The sequence below is a fragment of the Mobula hypostoma genome, chromosome 19 (genome assembly GCF_963921235.1).
Source record: "Mobula hypostoma chromosome 19, sMobHyp1.1, whole genome shotgun sequence".
Lineage (NCBI taxonomy): Eukaryota > Metazoa > Chordata > Chondrichthyes > Myliobatiformes > Myliobatidae > Mobula > Mobula hypostoma.
The window spans coordinates 51,206,169-51,231,181 of NC_086115.1; the positions used below are offsets into that span (position 1 = coordinate 51,206,169).

At 41.6% G+C, this 25,013-nt stretch overlaps 1 protein-coding gene across 2 annotated transcripts in view; it reads left to right on the forward strand.

Annotated features, from left to right (window-relative positions):
• The window catches only part of LOC134359034 (inactive carboxypeptidase-like protein X2), a 231,333-nt gene that overhangs the window by 169,324 nt on the left and 36,996 nt on the right, over positions 1-25,013 (forward strand). For both annotated transcript variants that reach the window (XM_063071868.1, XM_063071869.1), the window contains 3 exons: positions 7,811-7,934; positions 12,899-13,095; positions 13,218-13,397. In XM_063071868.1, coding sequence (XP_062927938.1) covers positions 7,811-7,934; positions 12,899-13,095; positions 13,218-13,397 — 501 coding nt within the window. The remainder of the gene's footprint in view (positions 1-7,810; positions 7,935-12,898; positions 13,096-13,217; positions 13,398-25,013) is intronic.

Consider the following 25,013-nt stretch of genomic DNA (forward strand, 5'->3'; position numbering starts at 1 on the left):
CATGCTGCTTACCACCCCCACCCCCCGAAGACTTTTATTTCCCCTAATGCCCCTTTACAAAACATAACCTCCCCTGTTGGGAATCACTGTTATAGGGTAATGCATTTTCTGGTGAACCTATTGACATTCAAGAAAAATGGCCTCCATGATTTTCAATGGAGTATTGTAATCGAGTCCTGAGTGAGTTTCGGGGGAGTGTGGAAATTGGGGCTTTGGTGATTTTCAGGAGAATGTGAGAACCAGCGCCCAGGTGATTTTCACTGGAGTGTGGGAACTGGGATCCCAGTGGGTTTAAGACCATAAAATGATAAGACCTAGGAGCAGAATTAGGCTATTTGGCTCATCGAGCTTGCTCTGCTATTCAATCATGGCTGATCCTTTATTCCCCTCCTCAGCTCCACTTCCCGGTCTTCTCCCCGTAACCTTTGATGCCATGTCCAATCAAGAACCTATCAAGCTCTGCCTGAAGTACACCCAATGACCTGGCCTCCACAGCTGCCTGTGGTAATAAATTCCACAAATTCAGCACCCTCTGGCTAATGAAATTTCTCCGCATTTCTGTTCTAAATTCTGTCCTGAGGCTGTGCCCTCTTGTCCTAGACCACCCCCCCGCCACCCAGCATGGGTGACATCCTTTCTACATATACTGTGTCTAGGCCTTTCAACATTCAAAAGGTTTCAGTGAGATCCCCCTCATCCTTCTAAATTCCAGCGAGTACAAACCCACAGCTATCAAATGTTCCTTATAAGATAACCCTTTCATTCCCAGAATCATACTTGTGAACCTCCTCTGAATCCCTTCCAATGACAGCACATCTTTCCTCAGATGAGAAGCCCAAAACAGTTCACAATACTCAAGGTGAGGCCTCACCAGTGCCTTATGAAGCTTCAGCATCACATCCATGCTCTTGTATTTTAGACCACTTGAAATGAATGTTAACATTGCATTTGCCTTCCTCACCACCAAATCAACCTGCAGGTTATCCTTATAGAGACTTCTGCACAAGGACTCCCAAATCCATTTGCATCTCAGATTTTTGGATTTTCTCCACATTTAGAAAATAGCCTGCACATTTATTTCTTCTACCAAAATGCGTGACCATGCATTTTCCGACATTGTATTTCGTCTGCCACTCTCTTGCCCATTCGCCTAATCTGTCTAAGTCCTTCTGCAGCCTACCTGTTTCCTCAACACTACCTGCCCCTCCACCAATCTTTGCATCATCTGCAAACTTGGCAACAAAGCCATCTATTCCATCATCGAAATCATTGATATACAGTATAAAAGAAGCAGTCCCAACACCAACCCACGTGAAACACCACTAGTCACCGGCAGCCAGCCAGAAAAGGATTCTTTTATTCCCACTCGCTGCCTGCTACCTATCATCCAATGCTCTAACTATACCAGTAATTTTCCTGTAATGCCATGGGCTGCTAATCTGGTAAGCAACCTGATGTGTGGTACCTTGTCAAAGGCCTTCTGGAAGTCCAAATATACGACAACCACTGCATCCCCTTTATCTATCCTACATGTAATCTCTTCAAAGAATTCCAACAGGTTCATCAGGCAAGATTTTCCCTTAAGGAAATCATGCTGACTTTGTCCTGTGTCTCCAAGTACTCCATGACCTCATCCTTAACAATTGACTCCAACGTCTTCCCAACCACTGGGGTCAGGTTAACTGGTCCATAATTTCCTCTCTGCTGCCTTCCTCCTTTCTTAAAGAGTGGAGTGACATTTGCAATTTTCCAGTCCCCTGGCACTTTGCCAGAGTCCAATGGTTTAAGAAAGATCATTACTAATGCCTCCCCAGTCTCTACCACTACCTTTTTATGAACCCTAGCGTGTAGTTCATCTGACCTGGGTGACTTAGGTACCCTGAAGGCTGTTGGATTTTTCAGCACCTTCTCCTATGTAATAGTAACTACACTCAATTCTTTTCTCTCACACCCTTCAATAGCTGGCACACTGCTAGTGTCTTCCACAGTGAAGACTGATACAAAATACTCATTTTGTTCATCTCCCATCTCCTTATCCCTCTGGCCTCATTTTCTAGCAGTCCTATATCCACTTTCATCTCTCTTTTATTTGTTACTGTTACGTACCCCGTAACTGGGTTGCCAAACCAGCAGAAATGGATCACTCAGTTGGAGTCTGGAGTACTAGAACTAAGAAAGTTTTATTAAAGAAACAAGCAAAACAGTAATCGAAAGGATAATAAATGCAACAGTTCAACAATGATAACCACACATGTGCACAGAATTAAGATAACAGCATCAATCAAGCTCTATCGTTGTCTAGGGGTAAATGACCAAATTTCAAAGTGACTCAAAGTTCAGTTCGCAGTAATCGTTGCCATGGCGATGGACAACGTGGGGGAAGAGAGAGATAGAACAGGAACAACTGATCATTCAGAACACTGCTTCACTCACAGACCGGCGAGATTGCTCACAAGCAACTTTTGGGCGGGTCCTTGGTGATGTCACCTGAGGTCACCGACTGTGACCCCTCCTCCAGATGTGGTCGATCCTCTGCAGTGAACCCGGCACCCAGGCAAGGGCGGACACACACCGGGTTCCCGCTGATCGTACCTTTCCACCCTGGTCGTTGTCTGATACTTCTCACCCACTCGTGAGAGGCGCACCGCTTCCAGGGTCTCGTTACCTCGGGTGGCATGTGTGTCTGTCTTAGCGAACCTGTCCCTTTTTATCCCCCTGCTGGGGTATCGCCTGTCCATCACTTCAAACAGTTCAGGGTTCAAAGGGGGAGCCGCTCCAGACAGCTCTCTTTCTCCCACGTCCCTTCATTACACATCTCCAGACGCTGCTCCATTGTTCCTTATCTCTCCTTCCCCTGAGGGCAGGTGGCAGACCACTTGCTGATGTCACTGATGCTAACCCAGGCCAGCAAACATCTTAATTTTATGTGTATTCTCGTCACATTACATACTTGAAAAAGTATTTACTATCCACTTTGATTATATTTATTAGCTTGCTTTCATATTTCATATTCTCCCTCCTAATGATTCCTTTAGTTGCTCTCTGTAGGGTTTAAAAACTTCTCAATCCTCTTTCTTACCACTAATTTTTGTTTTGATTAATGCCGACTCTTTTGCTGTTAAATTAGCTTTGACTTCCCTTGTCAACCATAGTTGTACTATTTTGCCATTTGAATATTTCTCTGTTTTTGGAACATATCTATCTTACACCTTCCTCATTTTTTCCTAGAAACTCACACCATTGTTGATCTGCTGATTTCCCTGCCAGCATCTCCATCCAATTTACTTTGGCCAACTCCTCTCTCATACAACTGTAATTTGCTTTACTCCACTGAAATACTGCTACAGCAGACTTTACCCCAATCAAATCTCAAGTTGAACTCAACCATATTGCGATCACTGCCTCCTATGGGTTGTTTTACCTTAAGCTTCCTAATCACCTCCAGTTCACTACATAACACCCATTCCAGTATAGGTGATCCCCTAGAAGGCTCAACGACAAACTGCTCTCTAAAGCCGTCTCGTAGGCATTCAACAAACTCACTCTCTTGAGATCCATTTCCAACCTGATTTCCCCACGCATCAGGGTCGATTTTCCCAATCGACCTGCATGTTGAAATCTACCATGGCTATTCAGGGGAGTGTGGAAATCAGCGCCCAGGTGATTGTCAGGGCAGTGTGGGAACTGGGATCCCAGTGATTTTCAGAGGAGTGTGAGAATCAGCACCCTGGTGAGTTTTAGGGGAATGTGAGTTTCAGGGGAACGTGGGAACTGCGGTCCCAGAAAGTTTCAGGAGATTGTGGGAACTGGGGTTCCTGTGAGTTTCAGGGGAGTGTGGGATCTGGGGCCCCAGTGAGTTTCAGGGGAGTATGGGATCTGAAGCCCACTGATTTTTAGGGGAATGTGGGAACTGGGACCCCAGTAAGTTTTAGAAGAATGCAGAAATCATCATCTTGTGAATCAGAAGCTGAATCTCTGGGATTTCATTATAGTCGGATGACATATTATCAGTGCAAAATCCTAAAATTTAATGAACAAAGGGCAATTCTACTCAATAATTCACTCTCGGAAAGACTTTTGTCACAGGAATTAATCTTGAATATAAGCTATTGAGGAAATGAGAATCAGCACATTGTTTTAAACGAAGCGCCTGAGATTTATTCTCTGCATTGTGAAGTGTGAGAATTGTTGCATTTTACTGAACACATCTCCTGTCCTGCGGTGTATTAGATAAATGGACTTATTCCACTGCATCCTCTAAGCATTTTAGCAACCTGCAAAGGTTCACTGCCAAGCTGCTGAACTTCTGGCTGCCTGGCACGTTCCATGTAATTGTAGTTTCCAACTGATTTAGAGGCTAACCGAACACCGTTCCCTTTATATTGGCTCACCTATCTGTAAAATAAATGGCACACAAATTAATTTGTAGTCAGTAAACAAAGTTTTGCACATTACTGCACCTCTCCTCTCCTGCATGCACATAAGTGCATTGTGCATACTCTCACAAAAACAGTATTAATTTAGTTAATCCATAACAAGGATAATATCCAGACTTGTTTTTTGATGTTTTGAACTACCTCATGTTGACAGCATGAGTATGCCTCCAGGTGAAATTAAAGCAATAATCCTGGCATTCTAACATTGATCACCATAACAGTATCCGCACTGTAATCTCAGGGTATTTAATCATGCACATAACCATTGCAAGTATCAAAAAGAATCCTATGGTGGCTTTGATTACAATGTATAATGACATCTGAAATTTGTTCAGATCCAGTTAGCAAGAGCAAAATATAACCTTTTTATCTGTTCATTAAGTTGATCTGTTAAGCATTAAGAGATGCCGTTTAGCAGAATGGATGCAGGTGAGCCCCAGATTTTCACTGTGAAGAGGAATTGAATGCCTTTATCTCTCTGAAAAATTTCATATATATAAGTGTGATATGAAGACTTCTAATTGGAAGCAATTAAATTTAATTTTCTCTGCAATGTGACAAAACATAATTTCATAGACGTTGAATAATAAAAACAAATTTCTTTATGTAAGCATGGTTTGCTGAGTGACCTCACCACAGTGCAAAAAGATATTAAAAAATTGAAACATTTGCTCGTAGCTGATCACAATATATACCAACACTAAAAGGGCAATGTTATAACAACCATGACAAAATTAACTTAATAATCATCTGCTTTAGGCATCAGTTTAAATTGACATCAAAATCTAGTCACAGTATGATCCCATTAAACAACATTAAGTAAACTGTTAACTGCAACCAGAACTGGTTAACTTCTTTATACAAATGCATAAAGGATTAAATATAATGGACATGTCAAATATTTGCTCTGTTTTAGTGAGTTCTACCTTTAACTTTTGTAAGGGAAGGCCTGCAGATGACAGGCATCCATTGGATTAGTTCATGAGGAATAGAACTTTAATTTGAGTGACAAAAAACAAGACATTCAAGTCAAAACCTTCAAGACAATTTTTAAAAATCCAAAAAGCCATTGAATTAAGATGTAGTGTATCACAAAAGATGCTATGTTGATATTTGATTCAGATCCACCTAGTCTCACACCCTCACTTGTGCTACACAATCCTGTAAGTTTTTTTCCCCAATAGTTATCTAATTCCCTTATGAATTGCCGTATAACTCCAAATACTCATTATTTTCAGGATACAATGTTCTCGTTTCACGTTTTTTTTGGTCAATAGAGTAATCTGAGTCTTGTTATCGACTCTTCAGCTGTAAAACATTGTTTATCTTTATTATGTTTTTAAACAATTCTGTCAATATTGATCTTATTCTACCTCTTTCTAAGAAGATAAAACCTGTGCTACTCGAATTTATTCACATGATTGGTATCACTCATCCCTGGAATAGTTCCCTAAACCTCTTTCTACATATCTCCTAAACTACAATGCTCCTAAATCAGGGGTTCCCAACCCGGGGATCCACAGACGCCTCCATTAATGGTATTGGTCCACGGCTTAAAAAAGGTTGGGAACCCCTGTTCTAGAACAGCATTGTGAGGGCAGCCAAAACTTTTCCAGTAGTGTAATTAATCCCTGCCCGAAATGGACATAGTTAGAATCATTCATATATTGATGAAGAGGTAATGCATTTGATTAGAAGAAAAAATTTGAAAAGCTATAGATGCTGGAAATCTGAAATAAAAATAGAAATTTTCAGCAGATCAGGCAGCATCCATGAAAGAGAAACGAGGTTAATATTTCTAGCATTTTCTTTTTTTTAAAATTTTAAATATTGAATATTAGTAGATTTCTTTTAGTTATCAAATCCTATTAAATTCACTCCCACTTCTCTCAGGGAATATCAACTTTGTGATGCTACTCCTCTCTTCCAAGGAATTCCCGTCTGTCTCTTTCACCCTGTTTGCCCTCAAAAGTTTCCATTTTGCTTTTTTACCTTTGAGTGCAAGCAGTGCTGTGCACAGAGAGGAGTGTTGCGTTTCTTGAAATCGGTCACATCTTCTGTGCAAAACACGCAAGTTAAAAGAATATTTGCATTTATTTACTTTCTTTTCATATAAATCCCTGAAAGAGAATTTTACACCATATCACAATTTTTTTCAATAGTGTGACAAAACTGACCATCAAGCACTTTTTCTTACACTTATCCTCCCCTGACCTATTTTATTCTCCCTTCTTTCTCATCAACCATGAAAGTTCTGTCAGTCGTCTACATACTAGGGACAATTTACTGTATTTGTTTAACCTACCGCTCTGCATGGTTTGTGCCGTGGGAGGAAATTGAAGCATTAGGCGGAAAGCTACACGGAGAGTGTGCAATCTCCACATGAGGAGGACGCGCAACACGACACAGATGACACTGGAGGTCAGGGTTGAACCCAGATCTCTGGGGCTGGGATGCGGCAGCCACTGGATTAGCAGCCCTACTAGCTGTGCCACTGTCCCATCCTGCCTAGTAGCATTTTAGTAGCCATCCTAATTGTTTGAAGGCAATGTTAGTCTGCAGAAGCAGTTTCAGAGTAAACACAATTTCAAAGTTCAAAGTAAATTTATTATCAAAATACATATATGTATACAACCCTGAGATTTATTTTCTTGTGGTTATACTCAATAAATCTATAGAATAATAGCCATAACAGAATCAATGAAAGACCATACCATATTGGGCATTCAACCAGTGTGCAAAAGAAAACAAACTGTGCAAATGCAAAAAGGAAAGAAATAGTAACAATAAATAGATAACTTTATACTCTATACTTTATTGTCACTAAACAATTGATACTAGAATGTATAATCATCACAGCGATATTTGATTCTGTGCTTCCTGCTCCCTGGATTACAAATCGATAGTGAATATTAAAAATTTAAATTATAAATCATAAATAGAAAATAGAAAAATGGAAAGTAAAGTAGTGCAAAAAAACCAAGAGGCAGGTCCGGATATTTGGAGGGTTCGGCCCAGAGCCGGGTCAATAAATAAACAGTAAATATCAAGAACATGTGATGAAAAGTCCTTGAAAATGAGTTCATAGGTTGTGGGAACATTTCAATGATGGGGCAATTGAAGTGAGTGAAGTTATCCCCTTTGGTTCAGAGCCTGATGGTTGTGGAGTAATAACTGTTCCTGATCCTGGTGACGTGGGTCCTGAGGCTCCTGAACCTTTTTCTTGATGGCAGCATCAAGAAGAGAGCATTTGGATGAGTTGTAGGAGAAAATCTGAAAGAATAATATTCTGTCTTCACTCTATGGAATTTGCAACCTGTGATGTTGTCAGAGCCAACCACTTATTCTCAGTGATTGTACATTTTGTTGAATAGATGATGAAGATAGTTAATGAGCAGTGTCCAAACATCACCAGGATCTACAACATTGGCAAGAGCTTTCAAGGAATGAAACTGTATGCCATCGAAATCTCTGATAATCCAGGAGTGCATGAAGTTGGTAAGATTTATAGCTTCATTCCTTTTCTAAGATAAATGCTTTCTTTACCACAGATATTGCTTGGCTGTACACTGACAGAATTATTGCTTGCCTTCGAAATACCCTAAATATAAAATATATGTGAAAAATGTTTCTGCAATAAATTCCTCAAAACATCTGAACACGTGCAGGCAATGGCCTCTTGATTCAGACAAACATTTTATCACTTTTTTACATTTTGGCACCAAAATAGAATTATTCTGTCTTTCAGCAAGTGGGCTAGATCTCAGACTTGGTAATCAGCTCAAGCCTCATCTCTCAGTACAATCCAAGAAGGTATTAAGAGATGAGGCCAATACCCAAGTGTTTCTTAGAGTCATAGAGGCATGGTGCACTCCAGCACAGAAACAGGCCCTTTAGCCCATCTTGTCTATGCTGAATTGACATTCTGCCAAGTTCCATTGACCTGCGCCTGGACCATAGCCCTCTATGCTCCATCCATCCACGTACTTATTCAAACATTTCTTAAATGTTGAAATCAAACCTTCATCCACCACTTCTACCTGCAGCTCATTCCATATTCATATCACTCTCTGAGTGAAGAAGATCCCCCTCAGGCTCACTTTAAATTGGTGAGAGCCATCTTAAATTCGGGAACCACTTCATCGAGCAGTTCCATTCCATCTGCCAAAAGCGGAACTTCCTGATGGCCTAACATTTTAGTTCCAATTTCCATTCCCATTCCTACATGTCGGTCCATGGTCTCCTCTTGTGCCAAGATGAGAGCACCCTCAGGTTGGAGGAACAACACCTTATATTCCATCTGGGTAACCTCCAACCAGACGGCATGAATATCAATTTCTCCTTCCAGTATACTTTATACTTTATACTTTATTGTCGCCAAACAATTGGTACTAGAACGTACAATCATCATAGCGATATTTGATTCTGCGCTTCCCGCTCCCTGGATTACAAATCGATAGTAAATATTAAAAATTTAAATTATAAATCATAAATAGAAAATAGAAAAAATGGGAAGTAAGGTAGTGCAAAAAAACCGAGAAGCAGGTCCGGATATTTGGAGGGTACGGCCCAGATCCAGGTCAGGATCTGTTCAGCAGTCTTATCACAGTTGGAAAAAAGCTGTTCCCAAATCTGGCTGGTAAAAATAATTCCCTCCTCCTCCCCTTTTCTTCTATTCCCCACTCTGGCCTCTTACCTCTTTTCACTTACATATCACATCCCCCGGGTCCTCTCTTCCTTCCCATTCTCCTATGGTCCACTATCCTCTCCTATCAGATTCCTTCTTCTCCAGTCCTTTATCTTTTCAACCCAAATGGCTTCACCTATCACCTTCTAGCTATCCTCCTTCCTCTCCCCCCAACCTTTTTATTCTGGCATCTTCCCCCTTCCTTTTCAGTCCTGAAGAAGGGTCTCAGCCTGAAACGTTACCTGTTTATTCGTTTCCAAAGATGCTGCCGGACTTGCTAAGTTCCACCAGTATTTTGTGTGCCTTACTTTGGATTTCCAGTGACTGCAGACTTCCTCGTGTTTTTGGTTCCCTTTAAATATTTCACCTTTCACACTTAACTTACGACCTCAAGTTCCAGTCTCACCTAACCTCAGGGGAAGACAATTGCTTGCATTTACCCTATCTATACCCCTCATAAACATCCCTTCATTCTCCTCCACTCTGGGGAATAGGGCCCTCACCTGCTCAACCTTTCCCTGTAACCCAGGTCCTCAAGTCCCGGCAACATCCTTAGCAGCCGCTGATCTAGTCTGCTCACAAGCAAGAACCCAGCTCTGGCAGCTGGTCCGTGGCAGCTGAGGATGTGATTAAAATGTGAAGGGAGTAGAATTCAGAATATAGAGATGAAAGAGGCTGTTTGATCAAGCTACCCAAATGACGTGGAGCTTACTTGCAATTAATCATGGAGCTATAGGTCTCCAATTAGGCACTGACTGAAAATCAAACTGACCTGCTGGTTGCTCCTGGGAGACAGGTGGCAGGCACAGGCCTCATGGCTGCAGTTAGCAGTGCTTTATTTGTATGAGGAAGAGCATCTCTGCACCTCTGAAACTATTAACCAATTTCCTTTCTGTATTGGTGTGACCTCTTTCGAGGAAATTAGGCCACTGAAGACCCATAAATTCAGCTGAGCAGTAACTGTCTGCACAATAAAAGAAAACTGGAAATGTCCCCCTTCTGTCTCATTATCTTGAGATTGTCTAACTCACACCGAGTACAGCTGCAAGCCCATTTCTTCCTTCCCAGACCACAATAACAAATCTTATTTCCACATGACAGAGGAACATTCATCAAGCGCGTTTGCACAGGATCGCCCAAGGAGCAAATGTCAGGAAATGTAATGCAGCAAGGAACATTAATTGACCTCACTCTGAGTTGAGCAGCACTGTAGCATTGTGGTTAGTACAATGCTTGACAGCTCCAGCGATCCAGGTTCATTTCCTGCCACTGCCTGTAAGGAGTCTGTCCGCATGACCTCCCACTGGGACATGTGGGTTTCCTCCCACAGTCCAAAGACATACTGGTAGGGAGGTTAATTGGTCATTATTAATTGTCCTGTGATTAGGCTAGCATTACAGTGGGGAATTGCTGGGAGGCGTGACTTGAAGGCCAATTCCATGCTGTAGCTCATTAAATAAATAAATAAATGTTGCTGAAATCAGATTGAACTGAGGCTTCACTTACTTAAAAATAAATCTAAGTTCAAAGTTCAGAGTACATATATATCACCATATATAACCCTGAGATACATTTTCTAGCGGGCATAATCAATCATCTGTAGAATAATAACCATAAGTCAGGGGAGCAGACAGTAGATTTTGTGGACGTGAGAAGGAAACCCGCATGATTTGTTGCCTCCCGGGTGCCAGGGTCCGAGATGTCTCTGATCGGGTGCACGACATGCTGGTACGAGAGGGAAAGCAACCAGAAGTCGTGATACATGTTGGCACCAATGACATAGGCAGGAAGAGGGATGAGGTCCTGAAGTATGAGTCTCGGGAACTAGGCAGAAGGCTGAAGAACAGGACCTCAAGGGTGACGTTCTCAGGATTGCTGCCAGTGCTACGTGACGGTGATGGTAAGAATTGGAGGAGATGGCAGTTGAATGCGTGGCTGAGGAGTTGGTGCAGGGAGCAGGGTTTTAGATTTTTGGATCATTGGGATCTCTTCTGGGGAAGGTGGGTCCTGTACAGATTGGATGGATTGCACCTGAACTCGAGGGGGAGCAATATCCTTGCAGGTAGGTTTGCTAGCATGGTTCGGGAGGGTTTAAACTAATTTGCGAGGGGGATGGGACCCAGAGCGATAGAGCAGTGAAAGAAGTGCATGGAGTAAAGCCAGATCTAACATACAGAGAGGCTTTGAGGAAAGAGAAGCAGAATAAACGGTGTAAAGACAGTAAGGTAGAAGGGCTGAAATGTGTGTACCTCAATGCAAGAAACATCAGGAATAAAGGTGATGAACTGAGAGCTTGGATACACACATGGAATTATGATGTAGTGGCCATTACAGAGACTTGGCTGGCACCAGGGCAGGAATGGATTCTCAATATTCCTGAATTTCAGTGCCTTAAAAGGGATTGAGAGGGTGGAAAAAGGGGAGGAGGGGTGGCATTACTGGTCAGGGATACTATTACAGCTACAGAAAGGGTGGGTAATGTAGCAGGATCCTCTTTTGAGTCAATATGGGTGGAAGTCAGGAACAGGAAGGGAGCAGTTACTCTATTGGGGGTATTCTATAGGCCCCCTGGTAGCAGCAGAGATACAGAGGAGCAGATTGGGAGGCAGATTTTGGAAAGGTGCAAAAATAACAGAGTTGTTATCATGGGTGACTTTAACTTCCCTAATGTTGATTGGCACCTGATTAGTTCCAATGGTTTAGATGGGGCAGAGTTTGTTAAGTGTGTCCAGGACGGATTCCTGTCACAGTATGTGGACAGGCCGACTAGGGGGAATGCCATACTAGATCTAGTACTAGGTAATGAACCGGGTCAGGTCACAGATCTCTCAGTGGGTGAGCATCTGGGGGACAGTGACCACCACTCGCTGCCCTTTAGCATTATCATGGAAAATATAATTTTATTGTGACAAGCATCTGGGGTGATTAACAGCTTTTTAATGAAAGAATCAAAAATTACAAATAACAAAGTCAATTTAATGTAGTAATAAGCAGATGGAGGTGCAGTTAATAAAAACATGTTAAGTTACCCACCATGCTCGCAATCAGACTGCCGATGCTTTCAAAAGGCATAAGTTCAGTATTGTCTTCCTGTAATTATGCTGTAAGTTTCCAGTGAAGTCATCTCAGCCCAACTGCTATTTGTACCTCAAGGAAGACTCAAAAAAAAATATCTCAGAGGTAGAAAGGAACAAGCCTTGAAGAAAAGGGGTTCAAAACAAACTGGAGGAATCAGTGAGTCTAAGATCCAATTACCCTCATAATTAGGCATTTGATGTTCAAATTCAATTTATTATCAAAGTACATACTGTATATGTCACCATATACAACCCTGAGATTCATTTTCTTGAGGGCATATTCAGTAAATCAAAGAAACAATAGAATCAATGAAAGACCACACCCAACAGGGCAAAGAAACAGTGTACAGAAGTCAACAAACTGTGCAAGTAGAGAAGAAAAAATAAGTAATAAATATCAAAGACATGAGATGAAGAGTCCTTGAACATGACAATGTGCATAACAAGGTTTTGAAATAGATGACAATGGAGAAAGCGGATGAAGAATCACTCAGTCAGAACACAAAATAAAAAGGAAGACTCAGTTATCTTTTCCGAAACTTAATCCAGTGTATTTTCTTTTTACTTATAAGAGTTTATTGGATGAAGTAGCCTTTTGATTGTATTGCTGAGGAAGGAAGATTGAATCAATCTGGGGTAAGTTGTGGGTCTGTATGTTTCTGTTGTGTATGAGGTAATTTTTGATGTGTTTGAACTAGGGGAGCCTGAATTCCATTACTCCGCAGGAGCTCGTGGTAATGAAGTACTTGGGCGTGAGCTGCTGCTCTTACTGATGCAGTTCATGTGCCAGGCCTACCTGGCAGGAAATCCACGAATCAAGCATCTGGTAGAGGAGACGAGGATTCATCTGTTACCTTCTATTAATCCTGATGGTTATGAGAAATCTTTTGAGATGGTGAGTTTACATTTACCTTCTTGTTACTGTTACTCTCTCCAGCCATTCATACCAAGTAAAACCACTGCAGTTTTCCTGTCGCTTGTGTTTGAATATTTCATCCTTTCTGTGTTGCGTTTCAGGGTTCAGAATTGGCAGGCTGGTCTTTGGGACGTTGGACTCACGATGGTATCGACATCAATCACAACTTTCCTGATCTCAATTCTGTCTTTTGGCAAGCTGAAGAACGCAGATGGGGGTATAAGAAAGTGAACAATCACCATCTACCAATCCCTGAGTGGTATTTATCCAAAAACACCACTGTGAGTCACCCATATACACACAAGTCATATATAAAGTAATTTTTCAATGCTGATAAATTGTAAGTAAATAAAGATTATTTCATGACCTTTAGTCACAAAATACATCAAGAGCTATGGAGAGAGAGCAGAAAGCTTGGCATTGAGATTGAGGATCAGTTACAATCATATGGCATGATAGAGCAAGCATGAAGGGCCAAATGGCCTTCTGTTCCAATTTAAATAGGTTTGTTCATTCGTTTTATGTCATGTCATATTATGTGGGCATTCATGGTCTTTCCATGACCACGATTGTTCTTGGCAAATTTTTTCTGCAGAAGTTGTTTGCCATTGCCTTCTTCTGGGCAGTGTCGTCACAGGATGGGTGACCCCAGCCATCGTCGATACTCCTCAGAGGTTGTCTGTCTGGTATCAGTGGTCATATAACTAGGACTTGTGATATGCACCAACAGCTCATACGACCATCCACCGCCTGCTCCTAAGGCTTCATGTGACCCTGATCAGGGGGATAAGCAGGTGCTACACCTTGTCCAAGGGTGACCTGCTGGCTAGCGGAGGAAAGGAGCACCTTACACCACCTTTGGTAGAGCCGTATCTCCACCCCACCACCTGACCTAAGCAGGTAAACCTGTCTAGTATTGTCAATATCTGATGAACATTGAAAAGCTTTGTTTGGCACACCATCCAAACAGATAATTCCAGTAAAACAGTGCATTGAAGTTATACAAGGGAAAGCAATAACAGAATGCAGTATAAAGTGTCACAGTTACAAAGAAAGTGCAGTGCAGGCAGACAATAAAGTACAAGACTACAACCATGTAGATTATGGAGTCAAGAGTCCATGCTTGAGATTGCTCAGTAGTCTTATAACATTGAATAGAAGCTGTTCTTGAGCCTGGTAGTCTGTGCTTTCAGGTATTGGTATCTTCTGCCTGATGGGAGGGGGCAGGAGAGGAGAGAATTCCAGGGTCTTTGATTATGTTGGCTCCCTTACTGAGGCACTGAGAAATGTAGACCGAGGGAGGAGAGGCTGGTTTCTGTGATGTGCTGAGCTGCATCCAAAATTCTCTGCAGTTTCTGGCAGTGTCAGGGGGAGCAGTTACCACACCAAGCCAAGATGCATCTGGATAGGAAGCTTTCTGTGGTGCTTAGATAAAAGTTGGTGAGGGTCAAAGCGGATTTCTTTAGCCTCCTGAGGAAGCAGAGCCAGTAATGGGCTTCCTTGGCCATGGCATCAATGTGGTTGGACTAGGACAGGATCTTAGTGTTTTCAACCCCTCAGCCTCTGCACCATTGATGTAAACAGTAACATATATTCCACCTTCACACCTCTCCCCCCCCCCCAACATCCTCTCCCCCCTGCCCCACAAACACTTTATTTTTCTATGCTCCCATGATATCATTTCCAGCAAGGGGACAGAACAGAACCAAACTGAGTACAGGAAACCTCCACATTATCGTGGGGGAGTGGTGGGTGGGAGCGCATTAACTGAAAATGGTCTATATCTTGATTTTCTGTAATGTGGAACTAGGTCATCTATGTAATTGAAATGCAATTGAAAATCTTTTGGTTTTTTTTTACTATTTTTTTCATAAATTTCTTAAGAGTGCATTTTTATTCCCTATTCCAGGTTTTATGCAAATTCCATAAGGGTGAATTTCCAATTATTCAAACTAGTCTTTTGTTGGGGGGGAGGGGTCACCCATAGAAATAAAATATCCACCTCATTAAAGTTGAAGCCTTTAGTGACATTTTTACATTACATTTTCTTAATTCCATCCAGATTACAGAGATTACAGTTAAAATAACTCATCCCAAGAAGAAAGCTTTTAAAAAGAGACATAAAATACTGTAGATGCTGGCATATGGAGCTAAAATCAAGCTGCAGGAGGAACTCAGTGGATCGAGCTGTATCTGTGCATTAGTGATTAAGGGTGATCTGCAGGGGTCAGTAATGAGACTGCTCCTTTTCATGTTTTATGTCAGTGATCTGGATGATGGAATTGATAGCTTTGTGGCCAAGTTTGAAGATGATACAAAGATACGTGGAGGGGCAGGTTGTGCTGAGGAAGCAGGGAGACTGCAGAAGGATGTAGATAGATTTGGAGAATGGGTAAAGAAGTGGCAGATGGATTACAGTGTTGGGAAGTGTATGGTCATGCACTTTGGGAGAAGGAATAAAGGCATAGACTATTTTATAAATAGGGAACAAATTCAGAAACCAGAGGTGCAAAGGGACTTAGGAGTCCTCATGCAGGATTCCCTAAATATCAATTTGCAGGTTGAGTAGGTAGTAGGAAAGGCATATGTAAAGTTAGCATTCATTTCCAGAGGACTAGAATATATAAGGCATTGGTCAGATTGCATTTGGAGTATTGTGAGCAAATGTGGGTCCTTTATCTAAGAAAGGATGTACTGGCATTGGTGAAGCTCTAGAGGTTTGCAAGAATGATCCTGGCAATGAAAGGGTTAATGGATGAGGAGCAGTTGATGGCTCTGGGTCTCTACTCACTAGAATTTAGAAGAATGATGAGGGATCTCATCAACACCTATTGATCGCTTAGGTAGAGTGGAACTGGAGATGATGCTTCCAGTACTGGGGGAGCCTTGGACCAGAGGGCACAGCCTCATAACAGAAGGACTTCCCTTTAGAATATAAATGAGGAGAAATTTCTTTTAGCAGAGGGAGGTTAATCTGTGGAATTTATTGCCACAGACTGCTGTGGAGGCTATATCATTGGTATATTTAAAGCAAAAGGTTGATAGATTCTTCTTAGGTCAGGGTATCAAAGGTTCTGTGGAGAGGGCAAGAGAATGGGGTTGAGAGGGATGATAAATCAGCCGTGGATGAGTGGCAGAGCAGACTCAATGGGACGAATGGCCTATTTCTGCTAGTATGCCTTATGGTCTTTCTGTAGTACCAAAGAGGTGGCTGACATTTCAGGTTGTGACCCTGTATCAGGATCACTGTGCCTCCACAGATGCTGCTTGACCTGATGAGTTAGTGGTTAAGTGTTCCTTTCATATAGCAGCACCACTTTCAGTCACTCTGAATAGATGACTGCCTAAAGGAATAACGTTTAGCTGCTGCTCTGAAGGGGAGCTGGGACTCCAGCAATGGTTGAGAAAGTGGAAGTGAAAAACACTGAAGCATCTTTTTGAGAACAGCTTGCATGCAGTTTGTAAGTCCAGAGCTGGGTTTATGCTCCCACTGGTTTTGAGGAATCTACCCTGTGGTGATTTCAATGCCTGCACTTGAGACTGTTTCCACTTAATAAACAGATGGCATTAAATAGCTTGGGATAGACACGTTGTCAAAAATATGGTCCTGTGAACAGATAAAGATGTACTCTCTACATCTGTCACCCGTAAGTTTGGTTAAGCATAAATTGCCTCATGACTGGATTTTATCTAACTAGACATAACATTGTTCTACAATATGTAGTTCTGTACAGACACCTAAGGTGGTTCAAAACAAAAATGAATTAATATAATTATAGGAACTAGCGTCATGGTAGTGTAGTGGTTAGCCCAACACTTTACAATACCAGTGACCCCAGTTCAATTCCTGTTGCTGTCTGTAAGGAGTTTAAAGACGTACCAGTTGATAGGTTGATACCGTTGTAGGTTGTCCCTTGATTAGGCTAGGGTTATATTGGGGGTTTCTGGGCAGAGTGCCTCGAAGGGCCTATTCCATGTTGTATCGCAATAAATAAGTAAGTAGTTTATCACTTCAGAGACCAATGATAATACCATTGCTAGGAACTGCCATTTTAAGTAAGGACCATAACTTAGCTATACTTCACTTCAACAACAATTTGTTGCTTATCTATATAAAATTATACTTCCTGTTGATTATGGTTTTATTATGGATATTTTTAAGCCACATCAATCCTTGCCTGGACCAAGGGTATCATTTTAATTTATCCTCCAGCAGTCTTGATTACATCTTGACTTGAATAGCTGATCTTCACATCAAGCACTACCAACTTTTTAACCAATTCCTTGTCTATTTTCATCCCACCTAATTAAATCACTACCTCCTATTTCTCTGCGATATTGGGTGCCTTCTCAACCTTGGTGAAGGTAGATGCTATTTCATCTCCAAAGTAAGAGAATTTTGTAGTCAGAGGGAAAAGGTGAAACCAGTCTGCATATGCTCAGAAACAGAGGATACCTGGAAGTATGTTTTCAGTCCATTGAAAGAGTAGTAAACTTTAGTGACGTGCTTGATTATTACAAGCTACCAGATACTTCTACCCCAGAATCTGAGTCGACCATATTAAAATATTTCATTATTTGGAGGTCCTTTATAGGGTCACATTTAAGCCTTCTATTTTTTGAAATAATAGAGATCATCCTTTCAACCTTTCCAAAATAGTTAGACCTCATTGTTCAGGAGGCATCTGCTGTATATTTATTGCATCTTCTCCTGTGTTTCAATATTATTCTTGATAATGACCTAGCCTCAATACCAAACTCCAAGTAAAGTCTAACCAAGATTCAATGCAACTTGTTATATCTCTTGAAGTAAACATGTATGCTTGTTTTGCTTTTGTTTACTCCATATTGACCTGTGTTACATTTTTAAATGATTTGTACAATATAGTCAAATAAAATGCTCATAGTTTCCTTTAAAAGTTTTACCTGCAATTATGCCTGAATTTATTTTCCAATGTTATGAATAATCTACAAGCATCCTTCTGTCCCCTTCCTTTCCAGTCCTGATAATGAGCCTCAGCTTAAAACTTCGGTTGTTCATTCCCCTCCATAGATGCCACTTGACTTGCTGAGTTCCTCTAGCATTTGTGTGTGTTGCCATAGATTATGGGTTCCCAACCTGGAGTCCACGGACCCCTTGCCTAATTCAATTGGTCCAAGGCATAAAAAAATGCTGGGAGCTCCTGCTCTAAATTTCCAGCATCTGCAGAATGTTGTATTTATAATATCTCCTCATGCTGTCCTCCTCATCATTTGCTGCCTTCTCTTTGAAAATTTAGAACTTGGTTCCATAGTCCAAACTGTTAATTACGAATAACTATAGCACCAGCTGTGAAATTTTGCAATTCATTTCCCATCTTCTGCTTAGTGCCCGGATAGTGGAGAGCACCCCTGTGGCTGTCCCCCTCAGCAACAAATATCTTGTTCTGGATGCTGTTGAGGGGGATGACCTGACAGGGGACGCTCACGGTGACCGGGTCTCTGGCACTGAGCCTGGCGCTGTTGTGCAGGAGAGAAGGAGGGTAAAGAGAAATGCGGTAGTCGTGGGGGATTCCATAGTCAGGGGAACAGACAGGAGATTCTGTGAGCCTGACAGAGATACCCGCATGGTGTGTTGCCTCCCAGGTGCCAGGGTACGGGATGTCTCGGATCGGGTCCTGAATATTCTAAAGGGGGAGGGTGAGCAGCCAGTTGTCTTGGTACATGTTGGTACCAATGACATAGATAGGACAAAGGAGGAGGTCCTGAAGAGAGATTTCCAGGAGTTAGGAAGGAAGCTGAGAAGCAGGACCTCCAGGGTAGTAATCTTGGGATTGCTACCTATGCCACGTGCTAGCGAGGGCAAGAGTAGTCGGATCAGGCAGATGAATACGTGGCTGAGAGACTGGTGTAGGGGGCAGGACTTCAGATTCTTGGATAATTGGGATCTCTTCTGGGGGAAGTATGACCTGTTCAAAAAGGACAGGTTACACCTGAACCCGAAGGGGACCAATATCCTGGCGGGAAAGTTTAATAGAGCTGTTAGGGAGGGTTTAAACTAATTTGGCAGGGGGATGGGAACCGGAAAGATAGAGCGGAGGAAGGGGAAAACAGAAATAAATCTAAGTGAGCAGTAAAGATGTCAGGAAAGACAGGCAGGTGATGGGGAAAATGTGTAGCCATTGGGATGAGTTGCAGTGAAATCAAAGGAAAAAGTATCAAATACTGGTCTTAAGGTGTTGTACTTAAATGCACGCAGCATAAGAAATAAGGTTGATGATCTCGTTGTACAGCTACAGATTGGCAGGTATGATATTGTGGCCATCACTGAGACCTGGCTAAAGGATGCATGTCTCTGGGAGCTGAACATCCAAGGATGCACGGTGTATCGGAAGGATAGGAAGGTAGGCAGAGGGGGAGGCGTGGCTTTATTGGTAAGAAATGATATTAAATCATTAGAAAGAGGTGATATAGGATCGGAAGGTGCAGAATCTTTATGGGTTGAGCTAAGGAATAGCAGGGGTAGAAGGACCCTGATGGAAGTTATTTATAGACCTCCAAACAGCTGCAGGGATGTGGACTACAAATTACAACTGGAAATAGAAAAGGCTTGTCAGAAGGGCAGTGTTATGATAATTGTGGGGGATTTTAACATGCGAGTAGATTGGAAAAATCAGGTCGGCACTGGATCTCAAGAGAGAGAATTTGTAGAATGTCTGCAAGATGGCTTTTTAGAACAGCTTGTTGTTGAGCCCACTAGGGGATGGCCGTACTGGATTGGGTATTGTGTAATAAACCGGAGGTGATTGGAGAGATTGAGGTGAAGGAACCCTTAGGAGGCAGTGATCATAACATGATTGAGTTCACTGTGAAATTAGAAAAAGAGAAGCCGAAATCTGATGTGTTGGTGTTTCAGTGGAGTAAAGGAAACTACAGTGGCATGAGAGAGGAACTGGCCAAAGTTGACTGGAAAGAGACACTGGCGGGAAAGACGGCAGAGCAGCAGTGGCTGGAGTTTATGCGAGAAATGAGGAATGTGCAAGACAGGTATATTCCAAAAAAGAAGAAATTTTCGAGTGGAAAAAGGATGCAACCGTGGTTGACAAGAGAAGTCAAAGCCAAAGTTAAAGCTAAGGAGAGGGCATACAAGGAAGCAAAAATTAGTGGGAAGACAGAGGACTAGGAAGTCTTTAAAACCTTACAAAAGGAAACCAAGAAGGTCATTAAGAGGGAAAAAATTAACTATGAAAGGAAACTAGCAAATAATATCAAAGAGGATACTAAAAGCTTTTTCAAGTATATAAAGAGTAAAAGACAGGTGAGAGTAGATATAGGACCGACAGAAAATGATACTGGAGAAATTGTAATGGGAGATGAGGAGATGGCAGAGGAACTGAACAAGTATTTTGCATCAGTCTTCACTGAGGAAGACAGCAGGATACCGGACACTCAAGGGTGGCAGGGAAGAGAAGTGTGCGCAGTCACAATTACGACAGAGAAAGTACTCAGGAAGCTGAATAGGCTAAAGGTCGATAAATCTCCTGGACCAGATGGAATGCACCCTAGTGTTCTGAAGGAAGTAGCTGTGGAGATTGCGGAGGTATTAGCGATGATCTTTCAGAAGTCGATAGATTCTGGCATGGTTCCGGAAGACTGGAAGATTGCAAATGTCACTCCGCTATTTAAGAAGGGGACTAGGAAGCAAAAAGGAAATTATAGACCTGTTAGCTTGACGTCGGTGGTTGGGAAGTTGTTGGAGTCGATTGTCAAGGACGAGGTTACAGAGTACCTGGAGGCATATGACAAGATAGGCAGAACTCAGCATGGATTCCTTAAAGGAAAATCCTGCATGACAAACCTATTACAATTTTTTGAGGAAATTATCAGTAGGCTAGACAAGGGAGATGCAGTGGATGTTGTATATTTGGATTTTCAGAAGGCCTTTGACAAGGTGCCACACATGAGGCTGCTTAACAAGCTAAGAGCCCATGGAATTACAGGAAAGTTACATACGTGGATAGAGCATTGGCTGATTGGCAGGAAACAGAGAGTGGGAATAAAGGGATCCTATTCTGGTTGGCTGCCGGTTACCAGTGGTGTTCCACAGGGATCAGTGTTGGGGCCGCTTCTTTTTACATTGTACATCAATGATTTGGATTATGGAATAGATGGCTTTGTGGCTAAGTTTGCTGACGATACGAAGATAGGTGGAGGGGCCGGTAGTGCTGAGGAAACAGAGAGTCTGCAGAGAGACTTGGATAGATTGGAAGAATGGGCAGAGAAGTGGCAAATGAAGTACAATGTTGGAAAGTGTATGGTTATGCACTTATGCACAGGCAGAAAAAATAAACGGGCAGACTATTATTTAAATGGGGAAAGAATTCAAAGTTCTGAGATGCAACGGGACTTGGGAGTCCTCGTACAGGATTCCCTTAAAGTTAACCTCCAGGTTGAGTCGGTAGTGCAGAAGGCGAATGCAATGCTGGTATTCATTTCTAGAGCAATAGAGTATAGGAGCAGGGATGTGATGTTGAGGCTCTATAAGGCACTGGTGAGACCTCACTTGGAGTACTGTGGGCAGTTTTGGTCTCCTTATTTAAGAAAGGATGTGCTGTCGTTGGAGAGGGAACAGAGAAGATTCACTAGAATGATTCCGGGAATGAGAGGGTTAACATATGAGGAACGTTTATCCGCTCTTGGACTGTATTCCTTGGAGTTTAGAAGACTGAGGGGACACCTCATAGGAACATTTCGAATGTTAAAAGGCATGGACAGAGTGGATGTGGCAAAGTTGTTTCCCATGATGGGGGAGTCTAGTACGAGAGGGCATGACTTCAGGATTGGAGGGCGCCCTTTCAGAACAGAAATGCGAAAAAATTTTTTTAGTCAGAGGGTGGTGAATTTATGGAATTTGTTGCCACGGGCAGCAGTGGAGGCCAGGTCATTGGGTGTCTTTAAGGCAGAGATTGATAGGTATCTGAGTAGCCAAGGCATCAAAGGTTATGGTGAGAAGGCCATATTCAGTGGGACTAAATAGGATAAAATGGATCAGCTCACGATAAAATGGCGGAGCAGACTCGATCGGCCGAATGGCCTACTTCTGCTCCTTTGTCTTATGGTCTTATGGTCTTATCTCAATATCATCCTTCATTCCCACGCTCTGAATTCTACCTTTTAGACAGCCAGATGACCGCTATGTTACCTATGCTCAAATTTGTTACGGTCATACTGTATTCATTAGTTTGTTATGGTACAGTATATCTGCTGCATTACCCTTGTCAACTATCTTCACAAATGAGGCGTCATGATTAAAGGTATCAAAATAGCAATTAGGATAAGGGCCATTATTGACTAAGGGGAACTTTCCCTGTTGGTGTAAATGTTGACATTACCATATTACAGCTTTCTGTTTGTTGTTTCTTCTTTCATTTTCGCCCAGCTGTGCTACTTCTAGCTTCTGATGTTAAGCTGCTTGTTAAGCCTGTTTTTTTAAACTAAGGATGATGTGAACCATCCACCAGTCCTCCCTGACTGCATCATTATCCAACAAATTATTAAATTTTTGTAATAATATCTCTTTCCTAAATTCTTTCAGAATGCATGGATGCAAGCTGCTTTAACCAGCTGTTTTATAGGTTGAATTAGATTATTATTCAATATTTTCCTGTTATTTTAAATGCTGTTCTATAATCATTAGTCTCATCTTCCAGTGTCATCTCCATGATTGGTGTCTATGGTAAGTATTCAAGCAAAGTAATTATGTTACGTTTCTTAAATACAAGAGGTTTTGCAGATGCTGGAAATCTGACCTGAGTTGCTGTGTTGCTCCAGCATTTTGTTTGTGTTGCTATGTTACATCCCTGACAATTTGCTGTCTGTGACTGCAGTTTTCTCCTGTCTATTACTTAATGGCATTACTTTTGTTTGTAGTTTTACTTTTAATCATGTGATTAGAGAACATCTTGCTATATTTATTCAGGTTCCTTGAATCTTTTTCTATCATCGGTGTTTGTTGGCCTTACATCCTTGTCCCCTGTGATGCTTTTTCTGATGGGTACACAGAACATTATCCTGCCCTTATTCTCAATTATCTCCTTTTCTGTTGGAACATTTATTTTTCTTCATTATATTACCTGGAATATTGACCTGAAACTTTGGCCTGGACTTTGCTTGCTTTTGCCTGAAATTTTACATGATGCTATAATAGATCGATTACAGTGTATCCTTTGACAATGTCCTGTCAGAGATCATTCACTGTCCTACTTTAGTTATATTTAAGTTTGTTTCATTTTATGTGGATTCTGCTCCCCTCTGTCTTACTCATTGAAATCTTGGGCCATTTTCTTTTTTGGCCACTTTACTATGGCACTGATTCCATTTTGCTTTCCGTTATACAGTTCCTTCCTTTCCTGATGAAGTTTAATTACATATCTGACTATGTAAAGAACTGAAGATTGAAGGGTGAAGAACTGAAGACAACTTTACTAACCATTAAAACCTCAAAATAGTTGCTGTTCCTCTCTTGAAATGCTCAAATACAAAAGTGGAACCTAGAGAAATGGCACTTCATTGCTTTTCCAAGATGTCTTCTCCTGGAAATGACAACAAAATAATAATACAAGTAACTTGGGATTTAGTATCAAAGTGAAGAATGCAGCCAGTTAATATCTTTCATCCAGTCAGAATATGATGGTAACAAATAGCTTTTGGCTAACCCATGTGGGGATTGTAAAAATTTGGATTTAATGCACTGTCTGGAGTATCATCAGTGACATTATCCAAATATTTAACTTGTTTTTATTGTGTTCAGAATGTGGCCATTGCTGACTAGAACAGTTTTAACTGCCAAGGTATTGTTGTCTTCAAATGTGTTGCATCTCCTTTGCAAGGAGTCTTCTGTAATTATGTTTCATTAATTTTCTTTCAAGTTCACAAAATGAAACTCTTCAGGTCGACTTGCAAATTGTTCACCAATCCAATGTAAATTATATGAGCTCAGTGGCCTCGCATGGTCCACCTGCAAGTTGTTAGCATGCAAAAGCTTGAGTTACCAAGTAAATGTGAAACAGATGGGTAAGCAGTGAAAATTCTCATAAGTGCACACCAGTGTCAGCAGTAAAATAGTTTCTGTAAAGTCTAATTCGTTTTGCATACTCCTGTGGCAAGTGAAACAGCATTCAGTTTAGAAAATGCAAAGACGTAATTTTACAGTCCCCTTTTCGTGAGAGCAAACACAGAAATGGCACCAAGGTAAATCAATGCTGAATGATGGGGGCCTTCAGCTGTGAAGTAAATATCTGTCACTCCACATCAGAAAATATTCCCTTTATTGAAACATTACTATTAGTGTCTTCTTGGCATTTCTTGTGGCTCCTAGCCAAGCTTCAGAAGAATTCCTCAACAGTAGCAGTACGATTTTTTTTTCATCTCCCCTATTTTATATGGATTTGACTTTATTAACTCTCACGCCCATTTGTTCTTCTTTAATGCCACCATCGCTGGAATAACAGTTGGCGGGTTTTAGGCAGGTGCAAAATGGAGTTAACTTCCAAGTCAGCCCGCCAACAAGAGTGATGTGGATGGATTAGCAGTTGGGTTGGCAGAGCGAATCTTCACCCAAGTCAACAAAGGATGGGAACATTTACATGCACAGTATGTGTTGGAATCTGGAGTGCAGTGTCCACGAATGTGGTGGAGGCCATTCCATTGTGGCATTCGAGCAGGAACTTGGTAAAAGTATATGATGGGAAAACAATTTGCAAGGCTATGGAGAAAGAGCTTGTCAGTGAAATTAAACAGTTCCTGTGGTAGAGACATGATGGGCTGAATGGCCTCATGTCGTTTTGTAAACCTTTTGTGATTCTATGGTGTCACAAAAGAGGACAGAAGTTCAGAGAGTGCTAACTTTCCAAACTCCC